This window comes from Budorcas taxicolor, chromosome 8, assembly GCF_023091745.1.
Source record: "Budorcas taxicolor isolate Tak-1 chromosome 8, Takin1.1, whole genome shotgun sequence".
NCBI classification, from domain to species: domain Eukaryota; kingdom Metazoa; phylum Chordata; class Mammalia; order Artiodactyla; family Bovidae; genus Budorcas; species Budorcas taxicolor.
This window is the reverse complement of record NC_068917.1, coordinates 73,314,111-73,333,923: the sequence shown is the minus strand read 5'-3', so window position 1 is coordinate 73,333,923 and position 19,813 is coordinate 73,314,111. Positions and strand designations below refer to the sequence as shown.

General features: G+C 42.7%; 1 protein-coding gene across 2 annotated transcripts in view; it reads left to right on the top strand.

The window, feature by feature from the left end:
• The window catches only part of ENTPD4 (ectonucleoside triphosphate diphosphohydrolase 4), a 37,191-nt gene extending 19,284 nt beyond the window's left edge, over positions 1-17,907 (top strand). The window contains exons 7-13 of one of the 2 annotated variants that reach the window (XM_052644600.1): positions 4,687-4,746; positions 5,025-5,155; positions 6,798-6,964; positions 9,573-9,897; positions 11,755-11,840; positions 12,689-12,850; positions 14,010-17,907. In XM_052644600.1, the coding sequence (XP_052500560.1) occupies positions 4,687-4,746; positions 5,025-5,155; positions 6,798-6,964; positions 9,573-9,897; positions 11,755-11,840; positions 12,689-12,850; positions 14,010-14,238 (1,160 nt within the window). In that variant the 3' untranslated portion in view covers positions 14,239-17,907. Of the gene's footprint in view, positions 1-4,686; positions 4,747-5,024; positions 5,180-6,797; positions 6,965-9,572; positions 9,898-11,754; positions 11,841-12,688; positions 12,851-14,009 lie in introns of both variants that reach the window. The other variant, XM_052644599.1, reaches the window with a different exon arrangement.
• Positions 17,908-19,813: the final 1,906 nt, after the last annotated feature.

The following is a 19,813-nucleotide window of genomic DNA, read 5'->3' as shown; positions in this document are numbered from 1 at the left end:
CTCACCACTGGCTTTTTTAATGTTTATGTTCCCAGCCTTAGTGATGAGGCAGCTAAGGTAAGAGAAACCAAAAGCTGTGCTGTAGCGCCACCTTGTAGAAAACAAAGGCTTCGAATTACCAATGTGTTGAATTGTTAGAATGAATGTAAACAAAGCTTTACTTAAATAAGAAAGTCATTCACTACTTCAAATGCTGTGAAGAGACACTTTTCATCAAACACTGTGAAAATCAAGTAATGTGATATCACAAGTAAAAAAAAAAAAAAAACAGTTTTCTAGCAACTAAATTTAGAGACATGGACTATTGCAATCTGACTGATAAAGAATTCAAAATAGCTGTTAGGAAGAAATTCAGCGAGCTACAAGAAAACTCAGAAAGACTGTACAATGACCTCAGGAATAAAATTAACAAAATAATTTACCAAAGAGGTTGAAATTCTGAAAAAGTACCAAACAAATTCTGGAGCTGAAGAACTCAGTGAGATGAATGCATTAGAAAGCTTGGAAGTCAAGTACATCAGATGGAACAGAGAGCAAATGAACTCATGGGTAAGAATATAGAAATGTTTCAGGTGGAAGAGGAGAGAGAACTAAGATTGTTTTAAAAGGGAAGAACCCCTTAACTATCAGACTTCATTAGGAAAGCCACCATAAGACTCATGGATATCCTAGAAGGAGAAGAGAGAGAAGGGAGCAGAGAGCATTCAGAGAAATAATAGCTGAGAATTTCCGAAACCTGAGGAAGAAGCTGGATATACAGTCCACAGAGCTAATGGAAACACTTTGTTATTTCAACACAAAAGACCTTTAAGACACATTAAAATTGTCAAAAGAGTGATGAAAAAAGTTTTAAAGGCAGCCAGGGAAAAAAGACAGTAATCTACAAAGAAACCTACTTTAGGCTGTCACCAGATTTTTCTGGGAAAACTCTACAGAGGCCAAGGAGTGGAATGACATATTCAAAGTATTGAAAGATAAGCTTGCCAGACAAAAATACTCTATCCAGTAAAATTATTCTTCAGATATGAAGGAGAAGGAAAGGCTTTTCTAGAAATATTCAGGAACACTTTAGGGCTTTCGTGGCGGCTCAGTGGTAAAGAATCAACCTGCCAATGCAGGAGACACGGCTTCCATCCCTTCTCCAGGAAGATCCCACATGTCATGAGAGCCCACATGTCTGTGTACCACAACTATTGAGCCTGTGCTCTAGAGCCTGGAAGCTGCAACTGCCAAAGCCCACACGCCCTAGAGCCTGTGCTCTCCAAGCGGAGAAGCCACCACAATGAGAAACCCATGAACCTCAGCTAGAGAGTAGTCCCGACTCACTGCAGCTAAAGAAAAGCCTGTGCAGCAGTGAAGATCCAGCACGGCCAAAAGTAAGTAAATGAATAAAACTATGTTTTAAAAAAAGAACCCCTTAGAAGGATTGTACACTATGACCAAGTAGGATTTATCCCTGGGATACAAGTATGATTGAAAATACGCAGATCAATAAATGTAGTACATCAGTGAAATGAAAGGTGAAAGTCACTTCATCTCAATAGATGCAGAAAAAGCATTTGACAAAGCATATCCTTTCTGATTTTTTTTTTAAAAAGGACCCTTAATAAATTGGGTATAGAAGGAACAGACCTCAGCATAATAAAGGCCATATATGACAGACTCACAGCTAACATTATACTCAGTGGAGAAAAACTGAAAGCATTTCCTCAAAGATCAAGAATAAGACAAGGATGCCCACTCTTCTTACTCCTATTTAATATAATATTGAAAGTCCGAGCTAGAGCAGTTAGGTAAGGCAAAGAAAAGCATCCATAAAGGAAGAAGTAAATGTAATGCACTTTGCTGATGATACATTCATATACAAAGCATTCCAAAGACTCAGTCAAAAATATTAATTGTTATATTTATCAACTATTTCAGTAAAGAGGATGCAAAATGAGCATTAGCATTTCTTTATGCTAATGATGAAGCATCTAAAAAAGAAAACGATCCCACCCACAGAAGCATTAAAAATATGAAATACTTAGGAATAAATTTAACCAAGGAAGTGAAAGATCTGTACAATGCAAACTGGCAAGACTTAACTGAAAAAAATCAAAGCCATAACCAAATGGAAAGATGTTCCATGTTCATGGATCAGAAGAGTTAATATTACTATTACTACTGAAAGCCATCTACAGATTGAGTGCAATCCCCATGAAAATACCAAAGACATTATCTACAGAGATAGAACAATCCTAAATTATGGGTGGCACTGCAAAGGACCCCAGATAGCCAAAGCAATCCTGAGAAAAAAGAACAAAGCCAATCAAGTAGTGTTTGAGTTTCAAACTCTACTCCAAAGCCATAGTAATCAAAATAGTGTGGTACTGGCACAGAAATAAACATAGCAACCAATGGAACAGGATAGAGAGCCTGGAATTAAATCCTGGCATATACAGTCAGTTAATACTTGAAAAGAGAGCCAAGAAAACTTAATGGATAAAAAATTGTCTCTTCAACTGATAATGCTCAAAAACCTGGAAAAACACATGCAGAGCAATGAAATTGGACCCCTATCTCATGGATCAAACACTTAAACATAAGACTTGATGCCATACAGCTCCAAGAAAGGAAGACGTTCATCATGGCAATGATTTTTTTGGATAAGACACTAAAAGCAAAAATCAACAAATGGGCTATGTCAAATTCAAATGCTTCTGCACAGAAAAAGAAATAATTAACAAAATGAAAAGATAGCCTACAGAATAGGAGAAACCTTTTGCAAATCATCTTTCATGTAAGTGGTTAATATCCAAAATATATATAAAGAACTCATAAAACTTTAATAACAACAAAAATATCTGATTTAAAAATAGTCAGAACTAAATAGACATTTTCAAAAGAGGGTGTCAGAGTGGCCAACAGGCACATGAAAAGATGCTCAATATCACTAATAATCAAAAAAACATAAAACCACAGTAAGCTATCACCTCATACCTGCTACAATGGCTATCCTCAAGAAAACAAGAGATAGCAGGTTCTGATGAGAATTGGATGAAAAGGGAACCCTTATACACGAGTGATGGGAATATAAATTGATTTACCACTATGGAAAATAATACGGAAGTTCCTCAATAAAGTAAGTTCTCAGAAATATAAATGCTGTGTCATATGGTATCCCTAATTTCATTGAAAGTGAAGTGAAAGTGAAGTCGCTCAGTTGTGTCTAACTCTTTGCGACCCCATAGACTGTAGCCCACCAGGCTCCTCCATCCATGGCATTTTCTAGGCAAGAGTACTGGAGTGGGTTGCCATTTCCTTCTCCAGGGGATATTCCCTACCTGGGGATCGAACCCGGGTCTCCCACATTGCAGGCAGATGCTTTACCGTCTGAGTCAGGTAGATCCCCTGGAGAAGGAAATGGCAACCCACTCCAGTACTCTTGCCTAGAAAATTCCATGGATGGAGGAGCCTGGTGGGCTACAGTCCATGGGGTCGCAAAGAGTTAGACACGACTGAGCGACTTCACTTTCACTTAACTTTCAGTGAAATTAGGGGTATCATGTGACACAGTATTTATATTTCTGGGTATATGCCCAAAGGAAATGAAAATAGAATTCTGACAAGATGCATGTACTCCCACGTTTACTGAAGTGTTATTCACAATAGCCAAGATAGAGCAACAACTCAGGTGTTCATCAACAGACAAATTAAAGATGTGGTACATAGACACGGTGGAATCTTATGTCACCATGAGAAAGGAGGAAGGATATCCTGTTATTTTTGACATAGTTGGACTTTGTACATTATACTAAGCGGGGTAAGTCAGAGAAAGACAAATACTATGTGATGCCACTTATTTGTAGAATCTGAAAAAGTCAAAACCCAGAGTAAAATGTTGGTTACCAGGGGATGGGGGTAGGAGATAAGGTTAATGATGTTTAAGGGTAGAAACTTGTAATACTAGATAAATAAGCCGTAGAGGGTTAATGCATGGTATAGTGAATAGAGATAGTAATACTGTACTGTAATGATGTGATGATAATATTGCTACAAGGGCAATCATATATAAATGTATCAAAGTAACACACTGTGTTGCTTAAATTTACAGTGTTACACATCAGATTTATTCAGTTTTGAAAAGTTGGACAGGCCTTGAATTGTTGGACCCTGGAGTTTTGACTTTGTTCTATAGATCAGTCCAGTAGAGAATAGCGTGAGTTGGAATGGGAGAGTAGGAACAAGAAGGTCAATTAAATCTCTATACCATATTAAATAAAGGCAATAATGAAAACAGGTGAGGATCAGATATAGAAAATGTTATAAAAAGGGAATCAGACTTGGGAACTGAGTGAGAGCGTGGGATGAAGGTGTGGAAGAATCAGAGTTCACTTGTTTTTTAAAACCTTGCACTTGATAGATTTAGCCTTAAAGTGAAAACTCTGGTATTTCAAAACAATCTCCAACACTAGGGCCTAGGGGATTATATTTTCAACACATGCAAATAGTATGAAACTACAAAATTAGAAGTTGAGAGTTCTTAGAAAACCACTGGAAAAAGATAAAATACACCAGTAAAAGTGCATTTCTTCAGATAATGTTTTCACAGCTTGTCGGGATAAAATAAATGTCTGCACAGATTGCACTGATCAGAATTACCTAAACTGTTTTTAAACTTTACTCTTCTTACAATGTCTTTAGGTGTCTATGCTTGGATTGGCATTAATTTTGTCCTCGGACGATTTGAGCATATTGAAGATGGTAAGTATTGTGTTTCCAGTGAATGTGTCTAACTGAACCTTGTGTCTTTCTCTATTTCATGCAAAGCGTAGAAAAGGAGCTGAGTCTTGTGACACAGCTGGGTGTGGAGGAGCAGCGTGGGAGGCACTGCTGTCACTGAGTGAACTTGATCTTAGTGGGGAGGAGCGGGTTGTCTCCTAGATACCCTGGAACCCACCATGAAAGCAGGATGACTGTTTGCAAGATTGTGCTTCCCTGCATTTGTTCCCATTCCAATGGATGTTTCTTGTTCTTTCCAGATGACGAGGCAGTAGTGGAAGTTAACATCCCTGGTAGTGAAAGCAGTGAAGCCATTCTTCGTAAAAGAACAGCTGGTATTCTAGACATGGGAGGCGTGTCAACCCAGATAGCATACGAAGTACCCAAAACTGTAAGCTTTGCCTCCTCACAGCAGGTTATTATCTGTACAAATTTCCTTCCTTTTGGTTTGGTTTTCATTTAACATGTCTCCATCCATTTTTGTTTTGTTTTCTGAGTCTGAACACATCTTTACTGTGCTTGCTGAGGGTCCCGCCTTCTCAACCCAGGCGACAGGAGATGGGAGAAAACCAAGGCAAACCTCCGCTAAGCCGTTTGTGTTTATTCATTGAAGTCAGCTGGTTTGTTTTCTGAACTTACGTAGAATTTTCCTTTGGTGTGTATGTCAGCCACACACCTGAGTTTTTATTTCTGTTTCCAGTCACTTTTTGTCTCAGCAGGTATCGTAAAACTTAATATAATAGCGTCAGATTTCTTAAGTGTAATTGGGAAAAATTACTTTTATGTGGGGGGGCAAGGATGTGTGGTCAGACAGCTTTCCACTTTTCTGGTAAAGACTGAGGTTTGTATCCACTGCTCCGGGTTTCTCAACTCGTGATTCACTCTGTCGTTTATCTGCACCCCTACCTCTGCCTCGAGTTTCCCAGGAGGCTGGGCGGCCTTGTGTAGAGTAGAGGCGGTCCGGATGGGTTCCCGAGTGGCTCTGTGTCTTTCGCTGTTCCATTCAATTGTAGATTAATACGAGCAGAGTGAGTGGTTAGAAAAGAGTGGAGCTGGACAGGCTTGGGCTACATTGTCACCCTGTCCTCTCTCATTGTGGTACCTTATGCAAGGCACTTCACCTTTTTGAGCAGGGCTCTTCAGCTGTAAATGTGAATGCAAGTGTCTCTGACAGAGGATTATTACAAAACTGATCGAGGTAGCACATACAGTATATTTTTTAACGCCCTGCCAGACACCTTGTGTCAACTCAGTAAACATTATTGATGTGTTTTTGACGTGTTTATTAAGCGCCTTAGAAAAATGCTCTGTAAATTCAAGTATTACAATTTGTGTTTCCTACTTCCCATCCAGGCCTGCCTCTAGAAACTATTGCACTCTTGGTAAAAAGTCACGTTTTCCCCTCAAAGCAAGAAATTCAGAAAAGCAAATTTGGAAAAAAATACTGAAAAATCAGGAATAAAAATTTCCCATGGATGCATCATCCAAAAAAAAAAAAAAAGATAGTGTTTTGGTGTATTTACTTTCATTCTTTTTTTACCTCCTCATAGTTTTTAAAAATATGGTTGTTATAATCTTACTGTTTGTCCAGAGTTTTGTCATTTATTGAACAGTACATAAGCATGTTCCTCCATAAACTGCTACCATAATAACTAACCCTTCCCTGGAATTGTGTATTTCAGTGGCATCCAGTATTTTCTGTCACAGAATTGCAAAGGACATGGTTGTGTATAGAGACTTCAGTGTTGAAGATTATTTTCATAGTGTAGGATTTCCTAAGTAGATTTACTAGATCACATTGTTAACATCCTTTTTACAAAGTCATTTTGGTATCACAGATGCGCAGCCCACCTGAAAGTTTTTAAGTCAGGGTTGTCATGTTGAAGTAGGAAAGATGCTCAGAAGGATCCTTGGGAAATGCAGGAGCAAAATGTTTGCTCCTTTTAGATGAGACTCTTTCAGGATCCCTCTTTTTAGAAGGAAGTAATTATTTTTGCTTAAAATACTTAAGTTTGTGGCCCTTACATCTGCAGGAAGAAGTAGCTAAGAACCTGTTGGCTGAATTTAACTTGGGGTGTGACATTCACCAAACCGAGCATGTGTACCGTGTCTATGTGGCCACGTTTCTTGGGTTTGGTGGCAATGCTGCTCGACAGAGGTATGAAGACAGAATATTTGCCAGCACAGTTCAGAAGAACAGGTAAAGCACCTTCCACTGCTCAGCCATGACTTTGAAATCTAGGTCTGTCCTCATAGAAGACATACCCAGGCGAAGCAGGGAGCCCTCAGTCAGCAGAAGAACGTCAGCACTGTTAGCGGTTTACTGCCCAGCCTGCTGAGCTGGGGAAGAGATGCAAGGGCAGCAGGCTCCTGCCTTTAGCCCCAGCCTACCAGGCTCTGAAGGAGGCTTCCTCTCTCAGACCCAGGGCTTCACTGCTGGATTAGAGGTCTCGCTCTCAGGATGTTAAATACTTGTAAGCCCTGGGTGGTGCTATTCCAGAATGCCAAGCCCTGGGGAAGCTCAGCACCTGGGCCACTCGGATTTCCTGGCGGCCCACAGGATGCAGTGGTGGCGCTGAGTTATGAGACGGCCTAATGTCGTGGGAACCAGCCTGGGCGGTTATGCGGTAAATATGACCGTAAGAAGGAAGTTACTCATAAGAAAGAAATGATCCAGAAGTCAAAGTTTGTCATTTTAAGCATCTTTAGCAGTAACACTTTTAAAAATGAGTTTATGAAGATTTCTGGTATAGAAAATATCAAAAACACCTTATCAATTTAAATTTATTTTATATGTTTAAGTATATACCAAATATTTATTTAGAATTAGTCCATTAGAACAAAAAAGCCATTTGGATGAATTAAAAAAACTCTGAAATCTGGGGTTATGTAAAGAGTTATTCATTACTATGCTTTGTTTTGTTTGTTTTGATGTAACAATTTTGATGGGAAAAATCCTGATTTTAGAGCTAAATGATAGTGTATTTCTTTGATCAATTTGACCTTTTTGTTGTTGAGGTATAGTTGATGTACAATATTATATAAGTTTCAGATATACAACATAGTGATTTGCAGTTTTTAAAGTTTATACTCCATTTATATAGGTATTATAAAATATTGACTACAATTTAATCTTAATAAACCTGTGGAGGCCTAAACTTTAAGAAAGTCCAAATCAGAGCCATTTAGCTCTTCATTTTCCAGAAACTCACATGTGTGAATAGGAAAAGTAGTAAAAATTTGTTCTTTGTCTGCTCTATATGTTAGTTGAATAGTGTTAGGTAAGAGATAGTAAGTAGTCCCAGTTTCTTTTTAAAAATGGCATATTGTAGCATACTTTGGTAAAATTATTTTTAATATTCTTAAAATAGAAATATTTTATAAGTGACATTTAATTTAGAACTTTGGAGAAATACCTTCTTCTGCAGTCCTAATTTTTACTAATTGGTTTTAATGTCAAGAAGGTTGTATTTTAGGCTGTGGAGTAGTACTTCTTAATTTAGACATAGAGCAAGTAAAACCTGTAGCATGAGATAGACATTTAGCTCATCCTAGATTTATATAGTCATTATAAATATTAGTCATCGCTTTTTACGTATGTCATGAATTGAGCCTTCAAATGCATATTTATCTCTTTGCCATTAGTAATGATGATTGATTTTTTAAATTACTCAAATATTTTAAATTAATGGCAAAGATCTTAATTTATTACATGCACGTCCATTTTGAGTTGCCCTCATCTTATGTCAGTGGAGTGTCAGGTAAAACCTTGACTTAATTTCAGTGACTAAATGTCAAATTCAGGTGCCCTCCTAATAGAAATACCTTTTAGACCCACGGGATTTCCTGGTGTCAAACACTAACCTAACTTGAGCTTTTCTTTAGCGGTGAAGACACACGGTAGGATGACAGATCTGGACATTTCGTTGGGAGCTAATAAGTATAGATCATGTCAGTAAACAGTGTGAAGATTTCTACAGGACTTCTCAGAGCCTGCAGTGCAATAAAATTGTTATCTGCTGCAGCTGAGATCAATAGTTGGTTACCTTGAAAAATTCAGTTAGAGCAGAGAATCGTAAAAATAGGATCAACCTCCAGCATTTTGTTCTAACTTGTGTACTCGGTTGCCAGTCTTTTGCTCTGGACTAAAAGCTTTTCTTAGGCTGCATCTGTCACTTCTCTGGCAGGCACTGCACCCACTCATTTGATACCATTTTGGCTTTCTTTCAATACCACGGCCTTAAAGACATCTGTGAAGCAATTTGATGCTATTTTCTGTCTAGATTTTTACTAATTTTTTCAAACTTAAAAAATCTTGCTAATACCTAATTTGACACCAGTTTTCTAGCATTTTGCCTTTATCATATTTTTCTAAGTTATCTGACCCAGTTTTCACAAGACCAGTGCCTCTTTTTACAGTCACATTTCATCTGTATATAATTAAAATCACAGGCATTTGTGGCCAGAATGGGGCTGGGAATAACACAGTGAGTGGGCGTTGGACTGCAGTGACCAAGAGACACGGAAGAGCTTACTAACTGTACCCTCAACGGTGGGGGACGTCAGACGGAAAGCATCAGTGATCTGACCAGGTCATAGTTTCACTGGCTCCCGTTTAGGTGTCTGCTATGCTCAGGTGTGTGTTTTGAATCTCCTGGAAGGGCTCAAGTCTGTGTTTTTCTAGCTTGATTTTTCCTGAAACCCTTTTGTGTTCCACGGGACAGAGTTTGGGAAACACTGACTTGGAGCCACTTTCTTCTTCACAGTTTTCTGTCAGTCTCATGATGAAGTTTCTCTTGGTCCTGTAGACTCCTGGGGAAACAGACCGGACTAACTCCTGACACTCCGCACCTGGACCCCTGCCTACCCCTGGATATCAAAGACGAAATCCAGCAAAACGGACAGACGCTGTACCTGCGGGGGACAGGGGACTTTGACCTGTGCCGGGAGACCATCCAGCCTTTCATGAACAAAACAAACGAGACGCAGACCTCCCTCAACGGGGTCTACCAGCCTCCAATTCACTTCCAGAACAGTGAGTTCTATGGCTTCTCCGAGTTCTACTACTGCACGGAAGATGTGTTACGGATGGGCGGAGACTATGACGCCGCAGCATTTACTAGAGCCGCCAAGGTAACTGCCCAGGGAGCTGGTGTAGGCAGCGACAGGCCCAGACTGGAGCAGGACATGGGAGATGGCAGAAGGCTGTGTGCAGCGCCTTAGCAGCCCTGGCTGGGCCTTGGTTAGGTGAGAGGGACAGTCACAGCAGAAGCCAAAACACCCCCCGTGAGCCAATGGACTGCCCTGCCATCCTGGCTCCCACACATGATAGTGTAATTCTGGCCCCACAGCTCCTCACAGCTTCCTGCCCTTTGCTGCCAGCACCCCTCTTCTCTTGTTCTCCCTGCCTTCCTGACAGCCCCCTAGGCTCCAAGCCTGGGCAGTCTCCTCCCTTGGTCCTCTGACCTGTAGGTTCTTGGCTGGTCTCATCTGAATGCATGGTTTGCTGCTGCCTTCCAGAAAGAGGCTCCACATGTGACCCCTACCCAGTGCCTGCTAGCCCTCACAACTCCAAATAACCCCTCCTGTCTCCCCATTCTGTTCTGCTGTGTTGTCTCGATCAGGGCATCACAAGCCATCCAGTCCCCCTCCCCTCCCCCTGTCACTCATGCATCCCCTCACGTACACCCCGTTAGAGCAGTCATTTAGCATATTATTATGCGTCAGAAATAACTCTTCAGCCCCTGCTCTCCCTGCTTTCTGTCCACCCTCACTGTCCCAGTCCTGGACTCTTGTCACTTGCACCGCTGCAGGAGCCTCCCTCTGGTCCTCCTGCTCTGGTCTCCCTCCCGTCATTCATTCTCCGCACCACTCCTTAATGTTCTGTCTGAAACCCAAGTGCAGCACCTTGGTCTCCTTTTCAGAGTCTTCAGCATTTCCTCTTGCTTCCAGGATGAATTTCAAATACCTTAGTGTGTCCACCGCACCCACCCTCACCCCGCCTCATCTCCCCACCCAGCACTTTATGCTCTAATTGTATCAGAGATTTATTTGTTTCCCTCCTGTCAGCACTCCCTTCCCTCTTGTCTTTGGCCATGGTGTTTCCTCTCCCTGACAGGTGTCCTAACCCTCTCACCCCAGGCTGAGCACCATATTTTCTGTGTCCCCCCTCTTGAGTTTCACTGCCTCTCTGAGGCTCAGTTTCTTCACCCTTTAAACAGAGGTTAGAATAGCAGCCATGTCAAGGAGCTGTTTTAAGCATTACATTCAGAAAAGGTGCTGACACAGTGTTCAGTAAGTCTTAGCTCTTAATAAATACCTCTGTACAAGTGACATCAGGAAAAGGTGGCACCTCTTTCCCGTCTCTTGTAATCCTCCCAGTGTGCCCAGGGGCTTTCCTAGTGGTTCACATGGTAAAGAATCCGCCTGCCCATGCAAGAGACTCAGGAGATCCAGGTTTCACCCCTAGGGCAGGAAGATCCTCTGGAGTAGGAAATGATTACCCACTCCAGTATTCTTGCCTAGAGAATGCATGGACAGAGGAGCCTGTAGTCCATGGGGTCGCAAAGAGTTGGACATGACTGAGCAACTGAACACACACACTGAGTTCCCAGAATACCATGTAACCATGGACCTAGGTGTTAAGTCTGAACCAGCTGAGGTACAACTTCACTTTTCCAAAATCTGTGCCAGTCACATGCAGTTACAGGGACAGAAAGTCAGCAGCTTTGGAAGAGGTTGGTTGTGGGCAGTGAAACTCTCTGTAACAATGATCTTGACCAAAATTTAAGATGAAAAACAAGCATTGTCTCTCTCATCAGTGAAGCATTCACGGAGTGTGTGTCATGTCCTCGTGGGATATGGACATATATTAAGCTTGTGTTTCCTAATTGGAAGGATATGAATATGAATTTGGTCAACACTTTTTTTTAATGAAAAAAATTTAATGAACTTTTCCTAGGGATGTACTTGGGGTGAAATTTCTTTCAGGATTACTGTGCCACGAAGTGGTCGATCCTGCGGGAACGCTTTGACCGAGGACTGTATGCCTCTCACGCCGACCTCCACAGGCTCAAGTAAGTCATGGACAGAGAGCCCAGGGTACGCTGAAGAAACTGTGTGTCCGGTCTTGGCCCCAGTCTACCTTTGCGTCCTCATCGGTCCCTCACCTTCCGCATCTGCCCAGAGTCCTTTCAGTTGGATGGCAAAAACTCGCCCAAACATGTGTTGTAGTCTTGGACTCCGTTTTGGTCTTCCTTCCACCTGGGATTCTCCTGTGCATCTTTTGCCACTGATGCACTGCCCAGAGGTCAGAGCTTTTTTCCTCTGTCCACTCAGCCAGGCTCCGTCCCTCTCTCTGAGTCTCCAGAGCCCTCATTATGACTCTGGCACATTTATCATATTCTGTTTTGTTTTATAGGTATTTGTTGCTTTTTAAAAATCCTTTGCTTAACCACATTGGTTATGTTATTATTTATGATGATATCGTATTACTTGCTTAGCCCAGCACTTTGCAAAAAGCAAGCCTCTGATAAATATTTAAAATCATAGACTATCAGCCAAAAAGGACCCTCCCATGTTCTCATTATATAAAAAAAGAAACTGAAGTTCAAAGAAGGTGACTCTTGCTCAGTATTCATTCAGAAGGGAGTTAAATGATGGAGAGCCGAAGGGAAAAGTCTCTCATGTGCACCACGTATTAAATTATATAGAGATCAGGCTTCATGGGCGAATCGATTTGACAGGTGAAAGATGTGGGACGAGGAGTATAAACCAGGCGAGTCAGCTGGAGATGCTGACTCAGCCCTCGGAGGACCAGCCTCGTGAAGCCTGCACACCTCCGTCGATCACAGAGGGCAAGACCAACCACACAGCTGTGTGTGGACCACTGACTCAGTCCCCTTCATGTCTGTGCCATTTGTAGGTATCAGTGCTTCAAATCTGCCTGGATGTTTGAGGTGTTCCACAGGGGCTTCTCGTTTCCTGTCAACTACAGAAATTTAAAGACAGCCTTGCAGGTTTATGACAAGGAGGTGCAGTGGACTCTCGGAGCAATCCTCTACAGGACCCGCTTCTTGCCCTTAAGGTAAGGCTGGGAATCTGTACAGAAGTCCAGCCAAAGGTGCTTCTCTGCATCTGAGCGATCCTGGTAGCCATGGGTGTGGGCATTTGGGGCGTTGTTAATACTGGCTGTGGGCAGATTGGGAGCATGGCGGGGTTGGAGGGGTAGCGAGGGGGGCGTCTGACTTGGTCTTCCACACGGGTGCATCCTCCCCTCCCATTGTCATCAGCTGTCCGTTGCCTGGCCCCGACACACAGGGGTCCGTTCCAGGGTCCTTCACCCTTATGGCCTTGGACCCCTTCCTGAAATCTTGCTTTTAGTGCATAATATAAATGCATAAGTTCATAGAGGAAACTGTTTATTGCAATATATTTACCAAACATTACAGAAGACACATTTGTGATTTGTAGTGCATGTTCTTCCTTATTAGAACCTTAGATAGCAAGACCTGGCAGCAGAACTCATACTTTCTGGAATTTCAGTGTAGTGATACCTGCGGATGGTATTTTGAGGCATCTGCAGAACACCCCAGTGTGATGTGAAAGGTCTGTGAGTTGCACTAGGAACTCACATGTCCTGCTGACACTGCAGTGGTTTTCGTCTGCACTCACACTCAGTGGAAACACTGCATTGCAGCCAGGGTCCCAAAATAAAGACGTGTCTTCTTCCCCTGTCACATTCAGACCTGGCTGTCAGTTGACCCCCACATCAGAACCCTGGTTCACAAATAAATGGATTAGCTGGTTTTGGTTTTGTTTTTCCCTTGATTTAATTAAGCCTTGCCCAGCAGCACATTTAGCTGGGTTAAGAGCAGAAACTGAGAAGTAGGTATTACTGATCACAAACATGTGCTTTGATTCCACATTGGCTTCTGTGTATTAGTGAAACACAGTTCTAACTTTCTCTGATTTTTGTTACCCAAACCAGAGTGTTGGTAACAGCTACAGACTTATGAATACACTTTCATGTGTTACCGTGTTCATACTCAGAACCACCCTCTGCTGGGCCACATTATCCTGCATTTTAGAGGTGAGGGAACCGGGTCTGGGAGACAGAGCTGATGGTTTCTGTCTGCAGAGCCGAGTCCTAAACCAGGTCCCCTCTGCCCTGTCTCTGGGCACCGCCACCTTGCATCTGCTGCCTGCCTAGTTAGCCGTCCTGCTTGTTCTTGTTTCCGGGGCAGAGACATCCAGCAGGAGGCCTTCCGGGCCAGCCATGCGCACTGGCGGGGCTTCTCCTTTGTGTACAACCACTACCTGTTCTCCGGCTGCTTCCTGGTGGTCCTGCTCGCCATCCTCCTCTACCTACTGCGGCTGCGGCGCATCCACCGGCGGGCCCCACGCAGCGGCTCAGCCGCCGCCGTCTGGCTGGAGGAAGGCCTTCCGTCCCAGAAGATAGCTGGTACCTTATGAACCGGACTCCAAGCCCCCGGAAGACTCTACAGGAAAAGCCATTTTTGCCTCAGGGTTTCTCCTCTTCATTCTCAGTTAGTTTTGTTTTTCCTTTTCCTTTTTGTTCCTTGAAACAAAACCAAACCCCACTGTTCGTAAACTCTGCTGTCCTAGAAGTTTTGCGTCCAGCTGTTCTGTGTACAGCTTTGAATGGAGGAGTCGGGAAAAGGGAGCATCACTTCATTTTTGCTGCATAGACTGTCTGACAAAAATTACAAAGATTTTGGGTTGTTCTCTAAGGCATATTCAATTTTACACAGATGCACTTTGATACTGGAGGAAAACAGCAGGCTGTCCTCTGTCAGGGGAGTTGGAGCTGAGGGGTGACGCTTTCACAGAACCAGAACACGTTCTCACTGGACCGATCATCCCTGTTTCTGTCTCAAAAGCTCTCACCTAAAGAGGGAGATGCTTAGTTTTATTTATTGTTCAGGGCTCTTACTGTTTATTTTCTCTGCAGGTTTAAAAAACCAGAACCATTTATATCCACAGTAGATAGGTATAGGCACCAAGAGGTAGCAGTTTTTAAAAATTGATAGGAAGAGACCTGAAAAAATGTGAAAATGACCAGAGTGCTGTGTGTGTGTGTGTGTGTGTGTGCGCGCGTGCAACACCAGTGGGAGAGGGAGGGAGTGCAGTGCTGCCACTTTTAAAAGCACACGCTTCAGGGTCTACTGTTGCATTTCATTTCATTTAGAAAAACATCAGTCCTCGGTACCAACCACAGGCAATTAATTCCTTCATCCCATCTTTCAGCGCCCTTAGAACACTATGTTTTTGACTGAGTTGGAAAAGTCATAGTTTCACTGGTTTTAATGTTAGAACTAGAGCTGGTGTCTGCCAACTGGCATGTCCGTATTTCTCATTCATTTGTGGTTATTCAATTGTGCTCTCGTTTCTTCCTCCTTCAAGTTGGTATCCCTCCTGCCCTCATATTTCAGAGACTTGGCTTGACTGTTGTGGTTGAGGTGGTGCTGGCAGGGCCACTGTAAAGCCACAGGACTAAGAGAAAGAAGAATCAACTCACATTTTGAGGAAAACAAATTTGACATTTCAAACAAAAACCTAAAAAGGACAGCTGGATTAGTGTCTGTGAGATGGGTGGTTTTTTACCTATTTATTTAGTTCAGAAACTTTGGACATTCTCATACATAGTTTTTTAGATGACGGTGTGTGTGTGTGTGTGTGTGTGTGTACACACGCATGCACGCCCGTAGACTATTTCTTAACTCCACAACAGGTAAATCCCTCTAGTTGGTAACAGATTTATATTTTGAGAGTCATCAGCTGCTTTTTAAAAGAATCACTGATGAGAGAAAGAATTCAGGTTCTTAAGCCCTTATTTAATTTAGAAAAAAAATTGGATATTCATCTTGTCTAGTAATTACTTAAAAACCTGACATACTATATGTTGATAACTTAAAAGATTACACATTTATGAAAGAAATGCAAATCCTCTGATCCTGCTCTTCAAAGTGAATATTCTAACAATGGAAAAATTGTTGGTAGAAAGTTTGCCTCTCAGATATCAAGAAGGTTGGAGGAGCTAGATGGTGTCATAGCATCTCATGTGTAGAGAGACTTATCTCAGAGAGGATGGAGACAGGTATCTCTCGAAAAAAATCCAGCCTCTGAAATGCTGATCTCCAGCTGTTTAATTCCTTGGTTCCTGGTAAACACTGTTCTTTTTCAAGACGCAGCCACACCATGAGCTGTGTCATGAGTACCCCAGGGGTAGAGAGAGCTGGCATGCTTCTCCTTGACTTCTTAGAGGGGTTGCCCTGTGGACTGTAGGTGGCATTGGTGATGAATAAAAAGTAAGTTTACACGTTAGCTTTTCTGCCATGAGCCATGTGGAGTAGTAAGGCCCTAACCTGCAGGATGAAAATTTCCCAGATTTTGCCTTTCAGATCACGACAAAGATAAGCTAGCACAGGTAGGTTTAAATGGGCGTAAATTAAGACCTCCTACAGTAAACAGCCACTTTTTAGATAAAGGGTGCTAATGTGGTCCAGCTCTGTACATTTGGAGAGTGCAGCAGAGACCAGCATGGAAGATGCAAGCTTGACATCCGTCTGCCAGGACCTATCTCAGTCTCCAGAAGGAGTCCCCAGGTTAGGGTCCCAAGGCACAGTGGCCGTGTACTTTGCATAGTTCGGAGCTGTGTACCCCATCAAAGCAGAGGCTTAGCAAGCCATCACCCACAGGGAAAATCTGGGAGACTCTTCAGCTGAGAATGTGTTTTCAATTTTTTTAAGGTCATTAAAGGAAAAGTAACCGATACACACCAGAGACTGCATGTGACCTGTAGAGCCTCAGACACTTACTCAGTGTCCCTTTAGAGAGGACTTTTCAAGATTGGTTTTCTAATAAACCAGATAACATACTCCCCCCTCCCCAAACCCAAATTTAAAACATGCTGTTGGCGGGGGGAGGGTGGGCACTCACTCTGCCCTGTTGTGACATCTGCAGGCACAGGAGGGGCCTAATTCTGGAAACAAAGAAAGAATGTCAGTTAAGGGCTGGCCAAGAAGGCAGTAAAGTCTGAACACTTTTAGTGACAGAAAGCAGGAGAAATCAGATGGGTGGGAGGGAACTTGCTGAAAGCCTCACAAAGAGCAGTGTTCTGTGTTAGCTCTGTTTGGTGGAAAAATTCCTCAAGTAAACGCTTCTGTTCATCGTTCTACCTGTGCTGCTCCTTTTTAAAGCTCCAGAGAATGTTCTTGAAGATTTTATAGTCCCTGCAGCGACATCACAGACTGATCGGTCCCAGTGGTTTTTGCACATTCTCACCCTAAACCACTGGCTTTTTGCAGCTCCCCACCCTGGAAGCTGGGGAGACCCCTTGCTCTCCTGTCACCATACCTGTGCACCCAGGCGGGAAAGCTGTAGAGTACCTGGTGTTTAAATCTGAAACTCAGGCCTACATAGGATACTTCTCCATCTAAGAAGCATGCGCCACTTAGCAAGAAACTCAAACAGGCAACTGCGTTTTCCAAGCTTTTTTTTTTTTTTAAATCAGCTTTAGAATTTTGTGTGGTTACGTGCAATGAGTGCAGCAGAACTACCTATAAGTAAATTATTTAGTTATTTATTTCTCTTTCAGGGTTATGTTTTTTTACAATTTTTATTGATTGTCCTCTTCCGTAGTGAATGAGGTGACCAACCAAGGAGAATTCTGTGTTCTGTTACTAAGATTTTATTTCAAGGTTAGGAATTATACAAACTAAAGGAGCATCTCTAAATGTTTTTGATTTAAATGATGTTTTCCATTCAAAGAATAATTACCCTTGGGGAATTGTGCTGTTGTATCACTTTCTATGTTTGGCAACCTCACCTTGAGACACTCCACACGGATGGGTGTTGAGAATAAAATGGAAGTTCATCTGGTGGCCCGTAGATTCTGTGTGAGCTTGCTTGCTTGTGATTTTTTAAAGAGATTTTCCTCTGATGTTTGAATCTTGTTACCTGTTAGAATGCTTAGTTGAACTTGAATCTCAATTCAGTAAAATAAATTGTCTGTCTTGACTACACACTGCATGCGTTTGCTGTATTTGACAGGTGTATAGTGAGGCTCTGCTGTGTGTGGTGGAGGGAGGGGTCCCAGGGTCCTTCAGCTGGAAACCCAAATATTTAATGAGTAGAAACATTCACCACAGTGTAATACTAAGCCATTCATCAACAATAAAGGCCATTGAAAGACTACTGTTTATAAGATTGTCATTTTAAAAGACCCATTAACTATATCTCTGGTGGCTCAGATGGTAAAGAATCTGCCTGCAATGCAGGAGACCTGGGTTCAATCCCTGGGTCAGGAAGATTCCCTGGAGAAGGGAAAGGCAACCCACTCCAGTATTCTTGCCTGGAGAGTCCCATGGACCTAGGAGCATGGTGTGCTACAGTCCACGGGGTCGCAAAGAGTCAGATAGGACTGAGCGACTAAAACACATTAACTGTGTATACATGAAAGGAAATGATCAAACTTCATGTATTTTTGTCTTATAAGTAGTAAAATAATTGTTGACCTTATATTACACCATTTTGCAATTAGATCTAAGTTTAAAACCATTGGCTTTTTTCCAGAGAAGCATGAATCCCGTTATTAATTCCAGCAACTATTAGAAGCTACCCCTATTTTTCAGCTGTTTGAGAATATCTAAATAGGGCTGCAGGAGGAAGGGCCTGAGCCATAACCTGAAAATAGATGTTAGAGACAGATGGAAAGGAAGGGGACCGGCTGTTAAGAACAACAGAAATAAAAGCAGGGCAGGTTTGGGGGAGGCAGAACCAAGTGGGAATGTGTGGAGGGCAGTGAGTGCGGGTCAAGGAACCAGCCACCGAGCATTGGAAGGAATGGTGACATTAAAACCTGCTTAAATAATTCTTGAGGCAACGCAGTGAATACAGGCCTCTATGCCTGAGGGTAAATAAATTATATCAAAGCCTTCTAGAAACGTCTACATTTTACTCCACTTCTTGGAAGAGAAATAAGTGCCTGTTTCCAGCAGACTGCCCTTGTTAACAGACCTGCAAGGCAACAGTTTTGGGTTTTGGTTTTTCATCTGTTTCCGATCCCCATTGAGTCTGGAATGCACAAGTGGATTCTTTTTTTTTTTTTACCCTGAGATCACAAAATGCTGATGGATTGCACAGAGGGGTTTGTGGTGCTCTCACTGTCCTGGGAGCCAGGAATGTCCTCTCTGTCTGAGACAGAGTATCTTCTAACCAAAAGTCATCAAAGAGACAGGAGCTTAGGCGCGCCCTTTCTCCCAAAGCCCAGTGTGTATAGACTGGGGCTTTGCCTGGAGCTGAGCCTCCCACCCGGAGGAAATCCTACACCCCAAGGGTCCTCCCCAGCCCCGTCCTGTCTGGGAGCCTGCTGGCCCCAGCCTGTGATCTGCTGCCTGTTAACGGGAGAGTTGATTGAGCTGTCACGTTTCCCTTTGTCCTCAGCAAGCTCAACTCTCCCTCCTGCTCTCTGTTAGCGCATCCATTAAGGCTGACAAGAAGCTGGCTGGAGGTCGAACTTCTTGGCCTTCTGTCTGCGCCGATCACCTTTGATCCTGTCTGGCAGGTGGATTGCATCCGGGCTCCAGACTTCACGGCCACTTAAACATTTCTGTCAACAGCCCATTGTGTGTCCGAGAGCCAGACAAGAAGGCCCAGCCTTAAGACTTGCACCCTGAGGAAAACCGCTGAAACCCCCTCACCGAACAAGATGGACTTCTTGTTTAAACACAGAAACGCTATGAAGAGAAAAGGATTATATTTGAGAAAAGGAGAAGAGGGAAAAGTTGGTCTGTGGCCAGGTTCACTGGAAGACCAAGCACCCCCCTAATTCCCAGTGTGGGACGAACTCTTTCACTATTATTTCTAGAAAGCCCCAGACTGGCTTTTCTCACTGTCCTCCTGGGTTTATAATTGATAATTTTGATGCCATCTTCCACCCTTTTCGTGATAATCAGAGTTTGAAAGAGGCAACTTCAGAAGGATTAATCCTCCTTGTGCCTGTGATAACACGTGACTTAAACTGCAG